Here is a 16,252-nt window from a genome sequence, read left to right as displayed (position 1 = left end):
CGGGCATTTCGTTAGAAGATGGGCTGCTTTTCATGGCTACTTTAGAGGTTCTCGACTGGTTTGTCAGAGTTTTTTTTTGCCACTTGGCTATCAGTGAAACTGTAGATATCATCTACGGGTATCGCATCGCACTATAGTAGTATCACTTCTTTTATTATTGCCATCAGAACATCCAGATGTTCGGAATATACACCTCCGTCTGTATATACATGGGTCTTACATCGTCCCGGTCCTGCTCTTCCATTGATGGTTGGAGGGTCGTGAACAATTTAATGGTAATTGTAAGCAGGGCTGCATAGTCCACCAATCTGGTAAGCTCCGGAGTGTCAGCTAGGATTTAACCGTGGCCGTAGTCCGTTCTCTCTACTACCCAAGATCAGAAGGGCTATAATTCCTCACACGCCATTGTAAGACTGCAGACAGGCAAGGGAAGCCTCATATTACAAGAAACCATCTCAAGAGTGGCCTGCTTATCTCAGCGGCTGTGTCCGTTTGGAAAACACTGCAGTGTCTAAAAGTGTCGGAAGCTCAAATTCAAGCTTGAAAGGGAGCACCTCGTAGATGATATTTATTAATGCTTGTAATTGCAAAATTACGAAGTTTTTGATGAAGTTTTCGCCCCTGGACAAGCAATGGTAAACCTCCGTTTGCCATGGAAAAACTCCTCATAAAAACAGTTTGCCGTACGGAGCCGGCTTAAAACTGTAGGTCCCTCCATTTGTGGAACAATAGGAGAAGAAGCTCGGCCAAGCAGATAACAGAAGTGCACGCGTCCATTGCTTATTTATTTATTTTCACTGTTTTACTAAAGCCTCAGACTTTATTGTGATCAGCTAAGATTTAAATTTCTCTATAATATAACTATAACAGCTAATATAACTACTTACAGAACTATGATAAAAAGGAAGTGATGAAAATCTCGCTGCCGGTGGCAGTCCAATTTCTGCCAAAAGGCAATCGAGAATTGTCTCGAAATTTGGCGAGTTACCTTTCGTTGGCGGCTATCGATTATGCTTACCTGCTTAGTCCGCATGTGTCATCAATTATGGACTCTATTATGTCCGGTAAGGCAAAGCAATTTTTTCAGTTAAAATATAAATTTCTTAATTACACATTTTTCGTAGGTAATTTTGGGTTATTACGCGTGCTTTCGCAAATTTACGAAGTCTCCCCGGACGAAGTGTCTCCACATGCACCACTACTAGTAGCATTACTGCCACAATGTGACTCACAAGAAAAATTAGCAGTGCTTCAACTTTATTTGCTAATTGCACAAAAGACACCTGCGGTAAGAAAAACCCCGATTACTCACAGCATAGTTCAAAATGTATGCAATAATTCCCTTCAAATGACATTCATTTAGGTATTAGAGAGTTGCGTACCACGCCTATGCGAATTGTTGTTCGACAATGAAACTGCCACAATAGCAATGCAGACTTTACTTAAAATCTCGGAACAGCGTCCACTACTAATCGTGGAACATAGCGAGAAAATTAAAGCGGCCAGCAAAGCTAACCCAAATACGATTTCATTGGCTGCACAAATACTCGCCTCGGCCGGACGTACGAATAAGGTGCATGCCCAGAACGCACTTGATTTTGTTTTAGAACACTTGCCACATGCTGACCGCACATCACAGACGAATTTACTGCAAGAAGCTACCAAGCTATGCTCATCGTTTCCCGTACTGTTTACCGATAAGGTGCTCGCTTGCGTTCGCCAGAAGAATGCACTAAGGTAAGCAATGGAATACATACAGTTTTTGTTGTTTGGAACAAGTAAGCTGATTTCATTTGTTTTTAGTCAACAGAAACTTTCCTCGTCAGACATTAACATGGATGTTAGCAATAAGACTTCCGGTGGCGTAACAATCGTGAACCTGAACAGCCCGACTGATCCACCGCCACCCACGCCCACAGCTGCTGCAGCAGTGGTGGCTACAGTACTCAATACCGTTGCAGGTAATAGTAGTAATAATGCTTCCAATGCCTCAGCCACATCGATACCAATCACTGGCGATCCAGCCTCCAGCACTACTACCGTTTCGCTAGCAACGACCACTGCCACCACAGGGCGCCTGCCCAAAAGCAAAAATAAGAGTCGCAGCAGTCCGAGTAGCCCAAAGGATATTAGCCGCAAGGCACTACTCAGCGGCAACTTAAAAATTTGTAAGCAAATTAAATTAATTAAATTTAAAATACGTTTTTGATTCATTAAAAATCTTGTATTTAGCTACAGCACAAACAACTGCTGGCAACACTAACACAACTGTCATACACCAGAGTAACAATGCTGCAGCTGTGGCTGGGGGCCCTCCAGTGCCACCCACTCCCCCACATGCCGGCTACACGCGGCGCGTCAAACTCGGCGATTCGCGCAGCACTGGCCGCCTACATCCAACCGGAAATACACATCGCAGCATGACACGTCTGAATGTTGCAGGCGGTTCGGTGGGTGGCCTTCACAAGAGCATGACGCGACTTAGCTCGTCGCAGCATATAAATCAGAATGGTGGGTCCTGCTCTAACAATGCCAACAATTCGCAATCGAGCGGTAATGTAGTAGTGCAAACGAGCACAGGCGCCAGCACAACAACAGTAGGTGCGGGAGCCCCACCCAAAATACCAACCAGCCCCAGCAGTCCAGGTTATGTGACGCCTGTACCGCCTTTGAGCAATAATGTCATTATTACGGGTCACAACAAATGGGGTATTCCTTCGACACAAGTCACATCGGGTGGCGTCACAGTGACCACATCGCCCACTAAAGTAAGGCCACACTCGCAAGGTCCCACTACGTTGCTCAACTCGAGCACTGCGTTGCTAAAATACAGCACTGATGCACTAAATCAATCCATTGGTGAGTGAAGAAAACTGGGCGTGAAAGTGAGGAAATTCTTAAAATCAAATGTGGACTGATTTTGGAGTGTTTTTTTATAAAATTTTCATTTATTTTATTTAAAAAAATTAATACATTATATTCCTAACTGAATTTGTGGAAATAAACACTCCTTTGAGCGGATGTCTTCCCACGATTAGTATGAAAAAAGGCTATTCAATATCGAGCCTATGACTTGTACAAAGACATGGCTAGCCAAAGTTCCCTAACTCTTGAAAGTAGAAAATAAAAGATCGTCTAATCTGTTAGTTTGTAGTACTAGCTTCCAAGATAAGAAAGCAGGTATCTGTTGTCACCTTTATTAATGGGAAAAGCCTTACTACTGACTTTTTACAAGGGTTTCATATGAAGACTGGAGTATTCTGAAGCCGCAATCGACCAATGTTCTCAAAGTCAAACCAATCCTAGATTACTGCTGAAGTTAATAGAGCCAGATGGTGTGGCAATAAAATAATTGAAAATTAGACCTCTCGGATTCGCGGCATAGTTTTTGACGTGATAACGTATAACGTCTTATAATTCGATTTAGCCGACTGCACGCACGAAAAAATGTGTCGTTACCTTGCTCATTTGTCGTTACCTTGCTCATTGCCGTTACCTTGAATGAACTGCAAGCGAAAGCGCGGAACGAACAAAGCAAACGAACGGCAACGTTCGACATCTTGCTCTCTCCTACTTAAGTGAGCGTATATATGTATGTATATGCGCATATGTACATATATAAATTCACGTATTTGTATTTGGATATGCCTTCTTATTGATTATTATTAATTTGATTTACTTGAAGAATTTAAAATAAAACCAAGTTTGTTAATAATACCTGTTATTTTAATGTTATTATTATTAATTTTTTTATTATAATTATATGAAGGAAAAAATGTATGGTAATATTTACCACATACCTTATAAGATATGTTGTATACTAATATATGTATATAAACATGCATATACATATACAATTTCGCGCAATTTTCAAAAAGAACAAATCTATATGTAAATATGCATACAAGTCATATCGACATATCAAATATACGAATCTATTCCGTACGCAAGCAAATGTAAGCTAATGTGCTTGAACTGCAAGCGAGAGCGCGGAACGAACGACAAAGAGCACAATCGGTCCCTGCGTTCGGCAACGTTCGACATTTGGCTCTGTCGTACTTGAGTGAGCATATATATGTACTAGCATTACCCAGTGGGCTTCGCACCACCATACATAAAATGTTTTTTTTATATCGCAAGAAATTTTTCATATTAAGTTTTCTTTATAGAACTCGTAAAATGTTTAAACAGTTGAATTAGTTGATTTTTTTCATTCAACATACTTTCTAAAGATGTCACAATAGCCTTTTCTGTACTTTTTTAAAATTTAATTGTGGTGGTCACCTATATACAGGTAAGGTGAAAGAGTCGATAAAAACTTGTAATTAAACTTTGATCCTATAATTTCCATTTCAATTTTTTACGCTAAATAAATTATGCTAAAATAAATAAAGTTAAAAATGTTTTTCCAGTTCCTTGAATGCTCCAGTTTTTATTATATTTTCGCCCAAAATTAATATTAACATAATACACTTACAACCACAACAGTACAACAGAAACGCTCATAAGCGGCTGTGTATTTGTTATTGTTTTTCCCATACAGGCATTTCGTATGAGAGGAAACCATTACTCACATAAAATATCATAACTCAGGAACGGCTGCACCGATTTCAACCAAACTTCACATAAACCTCCTCCTTAAAGATAGAAAAGAACCCTAAAATTTTTGTGTCAATCGGTTCGGCGGTTTTTGAGCTATAAGATTACCAAGGAAATGTAATATATAACGACAACTTGAAATAACCCAGGACCAGCAGTGTGGTTAGGAATTTAAGCTGATATAAGGCTATCGATTTGATCCGGAGTTATTTTATGTACCAGCCAAATTAGTATATGTGCGTGCGGCAATCCCCTTTTCTACCATTCGATGGAGTACATATGGCAACGCACCTCCCCAAATACATATAATTTCACAATTAAATCCATAATTGCTTTACATTTTTGCCGAAATGGATACTCATATGGTTCAAACACATCCTAGGGTTATCCAGGTCCACGTTTTGGTCTATATCTCGAGACCCTAGTTACGGAGGGGCATTAAAAATACTCTATACTATAGAATCATCAGCAGCTTCCATTTGCTACCCATATTGTACAAACAAATCCTAGGGTTACCCGGGTCCACGTTTTGGATTATATCTCGAGACCCTAGTCACAGAACGGTATGAAAAATACTCTATACTATAGAAATCATCAACAGCTTCCATTTGCTACCCATATTGTACGAACGTATCCTTAAGTTATCGAGGTCCACATTTTGGGCGATATCTCGAGACCCTAGTTACGGAACGGTATGAAAAATACTATATACTATAGAAATCATCAACAGCTTCCATTTTCTACCCATATTGTACGAACACATCCTTAAGTTATCGGGGTCCACATTTTGGCCGATATCTCGAGACCCTAGTCACGGAGCGGCATCAAAAATACTCTATACTATAGAATCATCAGCAGCTTCCATTTGCTACCCATATTGTACAAACACATCCTATGGTTACCCGGGTCCACGTTTTGTTCTATATCTCGAGACCCTAGTCACGGAACGGTATGAAAAATACTCTATACTATAGAAATCATCAACAGCTCCCATTTGCTACCCATATTGTACGAACACATCCTTAAGTTATCGGGGTCCACATTTTGGGCGATATCTCGAGACCCTAGTCACGGAGCGGCATCAAAAATACTCTATACTATAGAATCATCAACAGCTTCCGTTTGCTACCCATATTGTACAAACACATCCTAGGGTTACCCGGGTTCACGTTTTGGCCTATTTCTCGAGACCCTGGTATCCGATTCTTAAAATTTTAAAACACAAACCATCTACTGAATAGTCCAAACAAAGCCTAAAAATTTGTTTTGGATAGGTGAGCCCGTTCTTGAGTTATAAGATTACCAAGGAAATGTAACTTCTTTTTATATATATAGATGTATATGTATGTATGATATATGCGCATTTGTATATAAATTCACATACTTGTACTTGATATGCCTTCTTCCTGTGTGCATGGTAATGAACCATTTCTCTGTTGAGAATAGGGCGATGAGAGGAAAAGTAGGAAATATGAAAGGGAGTGTTTCAAGTGTAAGGAGTCTTGAAAAAGGCAAATCGATGATGGTGCATCTTAGTGTTGTTTACTTATTAACGTCTGATGCACAATCGAAATTGAAGATATCTTTCATGAATTTGATAATTTTTCGTCATTTTGCACGTTTGTGTAAATGTAACTTGACCTATTCCATTGCAATTCCATTTACCTCCTCCTCTATATTCATACAAAATATCTATCAAACAAATAAAATTAAAATTTTGTTTTGAAAATTGCAACCATTACATCAGTGTTTTCTTATGACGTTGTCACGTTAAACTATCGTCAGTAAACCGACTTTACAGACAACCTCTTTTTTTTATTTAATTTCGCCCCGCAAGCCCCTATACTTGTAGCCACAAACATAGGGTAAATTTCTAGCTGTGGGACTATACAAAATTACCATGGAGGAGTAATCTAGTAACTGTATGAAGCTGAAGGTTACAAAGAAACTTGTTTCGAAAGGCTTTATATAAGTCATAATAAATTAATAATAAACTTAACAAAACTAGTAAAATATATATACAAAAATATTAGAAATGAAATTAAAACGATTTCATTTAATGACAACTCACAAAATATTTTCCCCTACAGGTTCCATTTCCATACCACAAAATCCGGTATCAGTGCATCACGCATCGCCGGCGTTGCCTCAACAGAATAACGGTAATCAAAAGTCTGTCATGAAGCTGCCCGTGAACGGAAATGTAAGTCACACACGCATCGCACACACCCACAAACTTACAACCACACACGCCCCTAAACTCACTAACCACTTTGTGCAACATGGCGTATGAGTAATGCATGAAAAGCGTTTGGCTAGATGAAATGTTACTCATACGCAACCGGTAAACGCTTCTAAAATTTCTTCCTTCTCGCAGAGTACACACGAAGTGATCGTCTCCGGACCAACAACCAACATGACGCCACGTCGAAACAACAACAACACCAGCCGTACACTACTCAACGCAAATAATAGTTGCATTTTGGATCAACGTATGAGCACATTTGAGCCTTATCAGATCATGCGTGACCCAGTGCAGCAATTTTGCGAAAAGCACTTCGGTTCGATTAAATCGTACATGGATGAGGTGTCACAGTCGCTACCACCGCCAACGCGCTGTAGCATTGAAGGTAAGCATATTTTATTTGAAACAATTAAAATTTTGACAATGACTTGTAAAAATAACAACTAAGACAAAAGTACGAAGTATAGATAAGTATTTGCAATTTTAATTTAAATATTATATAAACTATTATATTATATAAAGTGATAGGGTCTTAATAGCGCACGGATACGCTTGGAAGAAATAACTTTTTTCTAGTTTAGAAATTTACTTACAATACTGTTTCTTTATGGCATTTGCCAGGAAGGGTGACCACTTTTAAAAAAGTGGTGGTTGGCCGCCGTAGCCGAATGGGTTGGTGCGTGACTACCATTCGGAATTCACAGAGAGAACGTAGGTTCGAATCTCGGTGAAACACCAAAATTAAAAAAAGGATTTTTCTAATAGCGGTCGCCCGTCGGCAGGTAATGGCAAACCTCCGAGTGTATTTCTGCCATGAAAAAGCTCCCCATAAAAATATTGCCGTTCGGAATCGGCTTGAAACTATGGGTCCCTCTATTTGTGGAACAACATTAAGACGCACACCACAAATAGGGGGAGGAGCTCGGCCAAAAATCCGAAAAAGGTGTACGCGCCAATTATATATATACATATATATATAGTTTGTGACTACCATTTGGCTGGCCCGGAGTTGGAAGACCACTAAGTTCATGATATTATGTGTATCTGTAGAAACACGTTTTTTCTAACAGCGCTCTTTTCGTGGCAGCCAGTTGCAAACTTCTGGGTGCGCTTCTGCCATGAAACCCATCTAATACTCGAAGGCGGTGTAAAACAGTAGGTTCTTTCATTGTAAGACAGTATCAAGGCTCAATATTCCCTTTATTTATGCAAAACAGTTTCATTCATATGGCTGACTCAGCTGGTTTCGCAAGAGCGCATCCTGTTAGCTCCATTTTCAGGTCTCATTTTTGGCTCAAAGTGAGACGCGATAACCATCCACTCAGTAGGTTGCCTCCAATCGGACCGCAAGAATTAATTGGACTTTTTAAACGACTAGTCCGAAATCTTTGTTCAAAACTCATTCAAATTGCGTGTACATTACTGATACATTTTAAATGTGATGTGGTGAGCCAATATTACTGATTTCACCCTCGGCTGCAATTCTCGTTGATACGCACGTAAGTGTTTTCTTCTACTGAGCTGGTTTCACGATAGTTTCCAGACTCAGCCTAGTTCATTAAGTAGCTTGTAAAATAGTCCTCACTTTGTACTGATCTTTCCTCTGTAATAGGCACGGAGCCATATAAAATAGTGCAAAGATTCTACCTCAATGTCACAGCGTTGAGTGACTGGCAACTTTCGTGGTAACAAAATGGCTTGCGGGGAACTTTTCGACTTTAGATATCTAATAACAGGTATCTCAGAAGAGGCTATTGTACATCTTGAGTTTCATCTAGGGTCATCTAATCCAATTTAAAATGGAAGGACCTGCAAACCAGTACTCTGTGGTTTCCTACAATGCCAATCAATTTTCAGCCCTCATTACAATGGACAAAAATATAATATATAAATATGTTCACCCTTACCAGTGGGCACTGAACTCTCAGTACCTATGGGCCAGGCTACGATTGTAAGATAACACTCTTTGCCATAGCTGTAACTCCCATACAGCACTCCCTTTGGAAATAAGTTTCTAATAGTTCTCAAAGTTATTCAAGCGTAAACAGCTTATTTCCTTCCACGAAGATGTGGAAGTAAACATTTCAAGTAGAGAAAAGTCATCAGTGTAAAAATTGCATATACAGAACAACATTAAGACGCACACCCCAAACAGCTCGGCCAATCACCTAACAGAGGTGCACGCGCCAATTATTAATTTTTTATTTTTAATCACAAATATTCCAAATATAATATTCTTTAAATGAAGTAAAAGAAAATTTAATTATTATATAGGTTTTTTTTTAATTTTTTTGCAAAATTTTTTGAACATTTGTGAAGGAAAATTAAAAGAGAGAAAATAAAAAATAGCGATTGGTAATCATTTTATACCAAAGTTAAGGAAAATAGCAACTTTTGCTATAAGAATTGAATGGTAATTTTCCAAATAAATATTAAATAATATAAAAAAATTAAAGCCTCATCTATTTGACCATAGAAGAAATCTAGAGGTAGCGTTAAGAAAAAAATGTTATTTTTTTCCCATTATATATATTATCTGTTGAGCTCCTTCTTCAATTGGTGGTGTAAATTTTGATATTATTTCTCAAATTAAGGAGCCTACAGTTTTACACCGCCTCCGAACGTCAGATGGTTTTTTATACGCAGCTTTTCCATGACAGAAATACACTCGGTACTGTCAGCCAAAAAAAAACTATATCATGTAATTAAAAAATGACTGTACTTCGAGCACTCGGTATATTTGTGTGTACAATTAACATAGTGGTAGTCCCTTTTAGATGTATTCATACCTTATATTGAAATTAAAATTGAAATTTGAAAAAGTCGAACCAAGAAGCATCGAGAGATTAGTAACTCCTAAAACACTCAGGCTAAAAAGCCTGAAGCCACAGAAAGGAGAGTAGTAGCAAAACAAAAGATACAGTAGAATAGGGACAGAAACAGTAATAGCTAGTCCTGTAAGAATGTCCCAGATACTTTGGGAAAACTGAAAATATCCTCCAGGCAAAAGGCAGAACACTCACAGGGAAAATGCTCACTACTATCCGCCTCCTCTAAGCAAGACAGAAAAATCGGGTCTTCAATAATTCCAATGCTAGTCATACACTGACCCCATGGATTGTGTCCTGTTATAATACCGAGCATTAGCCGAACGTCTTTCCTTCCAAGTTTTAGAAGAAAGTTCGACAGTTTTCTGTGTCCGAACTTGTTACAAAACACTTTACAGTTCTCCAGCGTTCTAGACCGGACCATCGCTATTTATGAAAATTTTATACATAATCGCTGATACAATTCATGATTACTGTAGAACTGATCCAATTATTGGCTCTGGTCCCTGTAAAGTAAGTCATAACATTCTTGAATAATCCTTGAGGTTTGCTTTGCATTCTATAGGCTCTTCAGTGCAGCCTGACTTTCACTAAAGACTCCAATCTGTTTCCCGTTCATCTCCTCTCAATTATCCATTCTGCTACTTTCCTAATGGCAAAAAATTCCGTTTGAAAATAGTTGTTGCCATTCCTCCCATGACGTAATGATACTTATTACTTATTATATAATATTACTCCCTTATATTTATGTTATCCATATACTGAACTACAATAATTTTTACCATTTTATGCCAAGCATGCATTAATTAATTTAAATCTCCTAATTCATACTTTTTTCTAAATTTTTCTTGTTTTATTATTTATTATTTTATTTATTAATTTCTTAATGTTTGTTCTAATTTTCACCTCTTTCGTAATATTTTTACTATATACAAACTGCACTACTGTAATGTCTGTCTTTCATCTCTTTATGTCTGTGAATGTATCCTCGTCTCTCTCCTGTCTACCATGAACAACAACTGCTATCGCTGTTTATTTCCTCTTTCTCCTACGTCTGGTATTTACGTCAAAAAGTTTCGAATGAATTTGCAGAGCGTCGCACCAAAAAGGTAGCCAAACTGCATTTTGCTTGCCAGATACGTGGCCCACATTGTATGTACTCGAAGACCTGCTTTACGATGCGCACGCGCAACCCTAAAACTTGGATACATTTAATGTTTTTGGATTTTCAAGTGCGCCATTATGTAAGTGGAGAAAAAATGTAAAAAAAATAAAATTTACATAGTAATTTAAAAACTTGTTTAATTCACGTTCTAGGTAAAAGAAAAATCCGTATTAAGCACACGGGAACCCGGTATTAGTAATTTAAAAAATATTTGGCAAATACTCAAGTGCGAGAATCGCAGCTTCACTGAATTGGTTACCTGCCAATTTCCGAATGCAAAGGTTGGTAATACTGCACATTTCATACATTAATACAAATAGAAAAATGTATGTATATTAAGAGGTCAAGTAAAAGCTTCTGCGTATTTTCCCATTTTATTTCGAGGATGAAACTAATGTAGTGAATATTATCAGATTTATAACAAATATGCACTGTTTTGCCCAATAATGTTTGCCATTGGTAATATTGTTAAAAAAAAAGCATCACTACCTCGTTTCCACAAGTCTCACTTGAGTCCAGTTTTGTGTCAAAAAGAAAAATATGTGAAACTGTGATAACCTCTTGGTTTCAGGGGTGAACTATACAGCGCAAGCTCTCGAATCTTCCGGCGCATCGTTAAAGAGCAAAAGTCTCGACAATCTGTAAATAGCACTTCTGATCGGCAGCCTGCCTCAATTTGGGTCAGTAGTTGACAACAGAAATCCGAATTGTTTATCTGGTCTCTTGGAAGCAATTTATAGTGAATAATAACTTTCCAATTCCTCAAAACACACAGCAAAACCTTCTGGACCGTTAACACGGGCTTTCCGCTTCAAAAACAGGTCGATTTTGTTACGTTTCAGCAAAAGAACCACAGGCGTCAATTTGGCCGCCTGCTCTAACTTTTCACCCGGCCGCAGTGGTGCTAAAGAATGTATCGCCTATTTTGCCTTAATTTTTTAACACAAACTTGTCAATGAATTTATTTAAGCGACCAACTAATCGCCTCAGATATGGCTCACTAAAGACATCTAAAGGAAAATAATCAAAATTTTTTGCATCACCACGTATGTATGTGTCAGGTGTTTTTAAAAGCTTGAGATCGTAAAATGATAATTGGGTAAGACTCCGTCAGAAAATATGAGATTTGCAAGTGGTCTTTCGATTTCTTTGAAACTTTGGGAAATATTAGTTCTAGGTAAGATACATTCAGCCTAAAAGGATTTTGAAAAATTTTCAAAATTGAGTCATCTACGCCATGTTGAAAATCGGGACCGTGTTTTTTTCAAAAATCAATAGTTTAAATTAGTATTATGTTAAAAAAAAAATTTCGAAATTTTGACCAAAAAAAAGTCAAAAAAATTTTTTGAATCAAGTTTTAGTTGATTTGGCCAGTTTTTTAGATTTTATGTTATACACGTAACGATTCCTTATGATTTAACCTTTATTTTGAAAAAAAAAATTTTATGGTGTCTGTAATAGTTCTCGATATATTGCGATTTTAGTGGAAGCGCGCACGCACGGTTTAGGTAACAGGTGTGCAATGCGCGCTGCGTTATGTGTTCCTGTATGAAGTGACTGGAGCAGACTGCTGCAGGTCTGTGCGCGTTTTTCTACTCCCGCGCTGCGTAACCGCGAACTTCACGGTGCGCGCTTCCACTAAAATCGCAATTACCCTAATACAAAACAGAATTATTGTTGGCATGAATTTTGTTTCTTTATTTTAATTTGGTAGATGATTTCGTGGCATTTATTTTTTGAATATGACATCCGGCATATATCCACCGCAGCTACGGATTACATGGTGATGTACATGTGACTCGTTAACGGCTTGGGGATTGTCCTCGCTGCTTGTACGGAAATCTTGCTTATTGAATTTTATTTTTTAATTTTGCGATTAGGCAGTTTTGTAGCAAATTCGGTTTAAATGTTATTTACAATTTATTAATTTTTTCGCACTTAGGTCGATGACTTCATTTTGAGAATCAATTTTTTCCATTTTACAATTTCACCATTTAACCAGAAGTGGGCTCAATGAACTTCACGAACAAATTTATTTTTGTTTTTCAAAGTAAATTTCCACAAATTAAAGCGTTAAACAATTCAGGTTGACTTTCGAAATTTTACTGAACAGAAATGTCAACACAGTTCCTATTCCTAGCTGTCAAAATGATCGATACGAAAGTGCTCATGTAGCTAAAAAAACACCCGATACTTATTCAAAAATACTTATAATGTTACCGCACATCTCACAATTATTTTTTATTAATATGTTTGCAATATTTTCAATGTTCATCTTCTCCGTCAATTTTTGATTAAAATAAAGAATAAATCAGAATCCCAAATTAAAGGAAAATCGAAAAGAGTCCTCAAAAAGGATTAATTTTTTTTTTATTTTTCGTTTATTCAGTTTTGTAGCCAATTTGGTTCAACGTAATATGGAGAGTGGCTACTTCTTTACAATTTGAAAAATTATTCGCACTTAAGTCGATAAATAAATTTTTAGACTATATATTTTCTCAGATTTTTTGTAATCTTTTTTGTAAAGTTTGTGTCTTTGAAAAAAGTAACCATTAAAAATATTGCAACAACCAGCTATACTCAGTGTATGTAGAATTTACATTTCAATTTATTCAAGGATCGTGAAATTCTCGTCAACGAATTGCGTCACTCTGGCTTCTTAGACGTTTTTGAAGTATCCAAAACGGACACAACTAATCCAAATTGCAATGAGTTGGAATACCAATGGGGCTGTTTGCTGTGTAATCACCCAGATAAAGCAGTTGGCTTTCTCAATGGCAGCAATCAGCCGATGATTGAAGGTCAGCTGAAAGAGAAAAAAGGAAAATGGCGCCTGTTTCGACGTTGGCGCACAAGATATTTTACGCTCTCTGGCGCACATTTATCCTGTAAAGGATCGGTAAGCTAAAGTGTACACACAAATTCAAATCTATGCTAATTTTCAAAACCTTTTATGGCTTTTCTCAAACCTTGCAAACAAACACACAGAGCGGTGGCGAAAGCATTGACGTGAATCAAATACGATCCGTTAAGGTATCGCGTGGTGCACGTAACATACCTAAAGCATTCGAGATCTTCACCGCCGATCAGACATTAATACTCAAACCCAAGGATGGAAAAAATGCCGAGGAATGGGTGCAATGCCTAAGCATTGTGGTGGCGCATTCGCAAGCCCGTGATAACCCCACTGCGAAAACAAACAGTCTGCCTGCACGTGGCATAGGCAGCAGCAAGCCATCGTTCTAGACAAAACAAAAAACAGAAATGAATAGAGATTTTTTTATTTAAACATAAGACATGCTTCAAAAGACATTACCTATTAAACATTGCATACAACATATTTATAATTAGCGGTATAAACATACATATATATACGGAATATATGAAAAAAGGTGAACATTTCTAAGAAGACAAAAGGCAAAAGATGCTCAGCAAAATAATTTAAAAAATAACAAACATGTGGCACTTAACTCGTCTCCAATAATTAGTATATACAAAAAATGCAGAATCTATAAACAACCGACAAACACACTCGACAAACAATTACAAGCAAATGACTTACAAGTATGGAATGTACTTAATTTTTGAATAATTGTATGGCAGCTGCTTAATGATTCATCTTGTTTGTTTTTAGTATAGAGATTTAATTTTTACCTAAGTAACAAAATATTTATTATAATTAAGCGAATAAATGCTGATATACATTATTTTTTATACAAAACATATCTACATAAAAAAAATGTTTATGGTCATCATCAAAACAAAACTGATTTTGTTAAAAATAAAAGTAAAACTAAGTGTTTTCTTTTTTGCACTACAACGTGAGGTCCAAAATAAACAAGATTGGCGTCATAAAAATGATATAATATATACATATACATATATATAACTTGTGCCGAATTAATCGTGCACAAACCTTTCGTAAGCCCAAATATTCCGCACAAGTTAACTGAGGAACAAAAATTGCTAAGAATTCAACATTCGAAAGACCTCATTAAAGAGGCGAGAAAAGACGAGAACTTGAAACGTGGTGTTTCCAACATGAACCTGAAACTAAGCGTCAAAGTGCCGAAAGGAAGGCCCCAGACGATCCTTACTTACTTACTTAGGTGGCCATAACAACCCGTTACCGAGTTACGGCCGACCTCACTAGCTCTCTCCAGGCGCCTCTGCTCCGCGCGCTCCTTCTCCAATTCTGTACACCAAGCAAGCATAGGGTTTCCTCCACCTGGTCTTTCCACCGGAGCAATGGTCTTCCTCTGCGTCGGCTCCCTTGGACTTCGCCCTCGAACACCTTCTTTGCTGGAGCTTCTTCATCCATACGCACGACATGCCCTAGCCAACGCAGGCGTTGGATGACGATGCGTTGAACTACGTCAATGTCGGAGTCTTACGAAGAACTTTTCTCTCGAACACCCCAAGAGCGGCTGCATCGCTTTGTGACACTACACATGCCTCTGCGCCATGAAGCAACACGGGTATGATGACCGTCTTGTAAAGTGTCAGTTTGGTCATGCGAGTGAGGACTCGACAACTCAGTTGCTTACTTAGCCCATCGTATGACCTATTAGCAAGAGTGATTCTCCGTTTGACCTCCAGGCTGATATCGTTGTTGCTGTTAACGGCGGTGCCAAGATAAATAAATTCTGGCACAACTTCGAAAGTATAGTTGCCCGCAATGACGTGCGTTCCTACACGCCGTGTGTTTCGCGTTGTAGACAGCATATACTTCGGTTTACCCTCGTTCACCGCCAGGCCCACTCGTGATGATTCGTTCTCGATAGCAGAAAACGCAGCCGTGACATCTCGCTTACAGCGGCCGATAATGTCAATGTCATCGGCGTACGCAAGGTTGGTTGTGTTGCTCAACGTCATTCTGCAAAGCCGTATGAGCTTCGCTGGTATACCGAACTCAGACATGGTGGCGTACAGGCAATCCCTTATCGGGCTATCGAACGCAGCTTTATAGTCGACAAAGAGATGATGGGTGTCGACTTGCGTTTAATGGGTATTTTCCATTATTAGGCGTAATGTGAAAATCAGGTCGATGGTGGACTTACCACTTCTGAAGCCGCACTGATAAGGCCCGATCAGTGTGTTGGCAAACGGCTTAAGTCTTCCACATAGGACGCTAGACAGGACCTTGTAAGCGATGGTTAGAAGACTGATGCTCCGGTAGTTGGTGCAGATCGTCGGGTCACCCTTCTTCAGTACAGGACAAAGGACACTGAGATTCCAATCGTCGGGCATGCTTTCTGCTAGCCATATTTTGCAGATGAGCTGATGCATGCTCCCTATCAGCACATCGCCGCCAGTCTTGAACAATTCAGCGGGCAAGCCGTCAGCGCCAGCCGCTTTGTTATTCTTGAGCCGCTGAATGGCAACTCTGACTTCGGCATGACTAGGTGGTGGAAC

At 38.5% G+C, this 16,252-nt stretch overlaps 1 protein-coding gene across 7 annotated transcripts in view; it reads left to right on the top strand.

Moving 5' to 3' along the window:
- LOC128861622 (protein melted) overlaps positions 1-14,598 on the top strand; it is a 36,661-nt gene extending 22,063 nt beyond the window's left edge. For 5 of the 7 annotated variants that reach the window (XM_054099880.1, XM_054099881.1, XM_054099883.1 and 2 more), the window contains 11 exons: positions 890-1,064; positions 1,125-1,288; positions 1,364-1,737; positions 1,804-2,168; positions 2,233-2,859; positions 6,690-6,802; positions 6,977-7,229; positions 10,747-10,916; positions 10,990-11,118; positions 13,455-13,736; positions 13,826-14,598. In XM_054099880.1, coding sequence (XP_053955855.1) covers positions 890-1,064; positions 1,125-1,288; positions 1,364-1,737; positions 1,804-2,168; positions 2,233-2,859; positions 6,690-6,802; positions 6,977-7,229; positions 10,747-10,916; positions 10,990-11,118; positions 13,455-13,736; positions 13,826-14,083 — 2,910 coding nt within the window. In that variant the 3' untranslated portion in view covers positions 14,084-14,598. Of the gene's footprint in view, positions 1-889; positions 1,065-1,124; positions 1,289-1,363; positions 1,738-1,803; positions 2,169-2,232; positions 2,860-6,689; positions 6,803-6,976; positions 7,230-10,746; positions 10,917-10,989; positions 11,119-13,454; positions 13,737-13,825 lie in introns of those variants that run through there. The other 2 variants (XM_054099886.1, XM_054099887.1) reach the window with 2 other exon arrangements.
- Positions 14,599-16,252: the final 1,654 nt, after the last annotated feature.

Source organism: Anastrepha ludens, chromosome 4, assembly GCF_028408465.1.
Source record: "Anastrepha ludens isolate Willacy chromosome 4, idAnaLude1.1, whole genome shotgun sequence".
Taxonomy (NCBI): Eukaryota; Metazoa; Arthropoda; class Insecta; order Diptera; family Tephritidae; genus Anastrepha; species Anastrepha ludens.
This window is presented reverse-complemented; position numbering and strand designations above follow the sequence as displayed.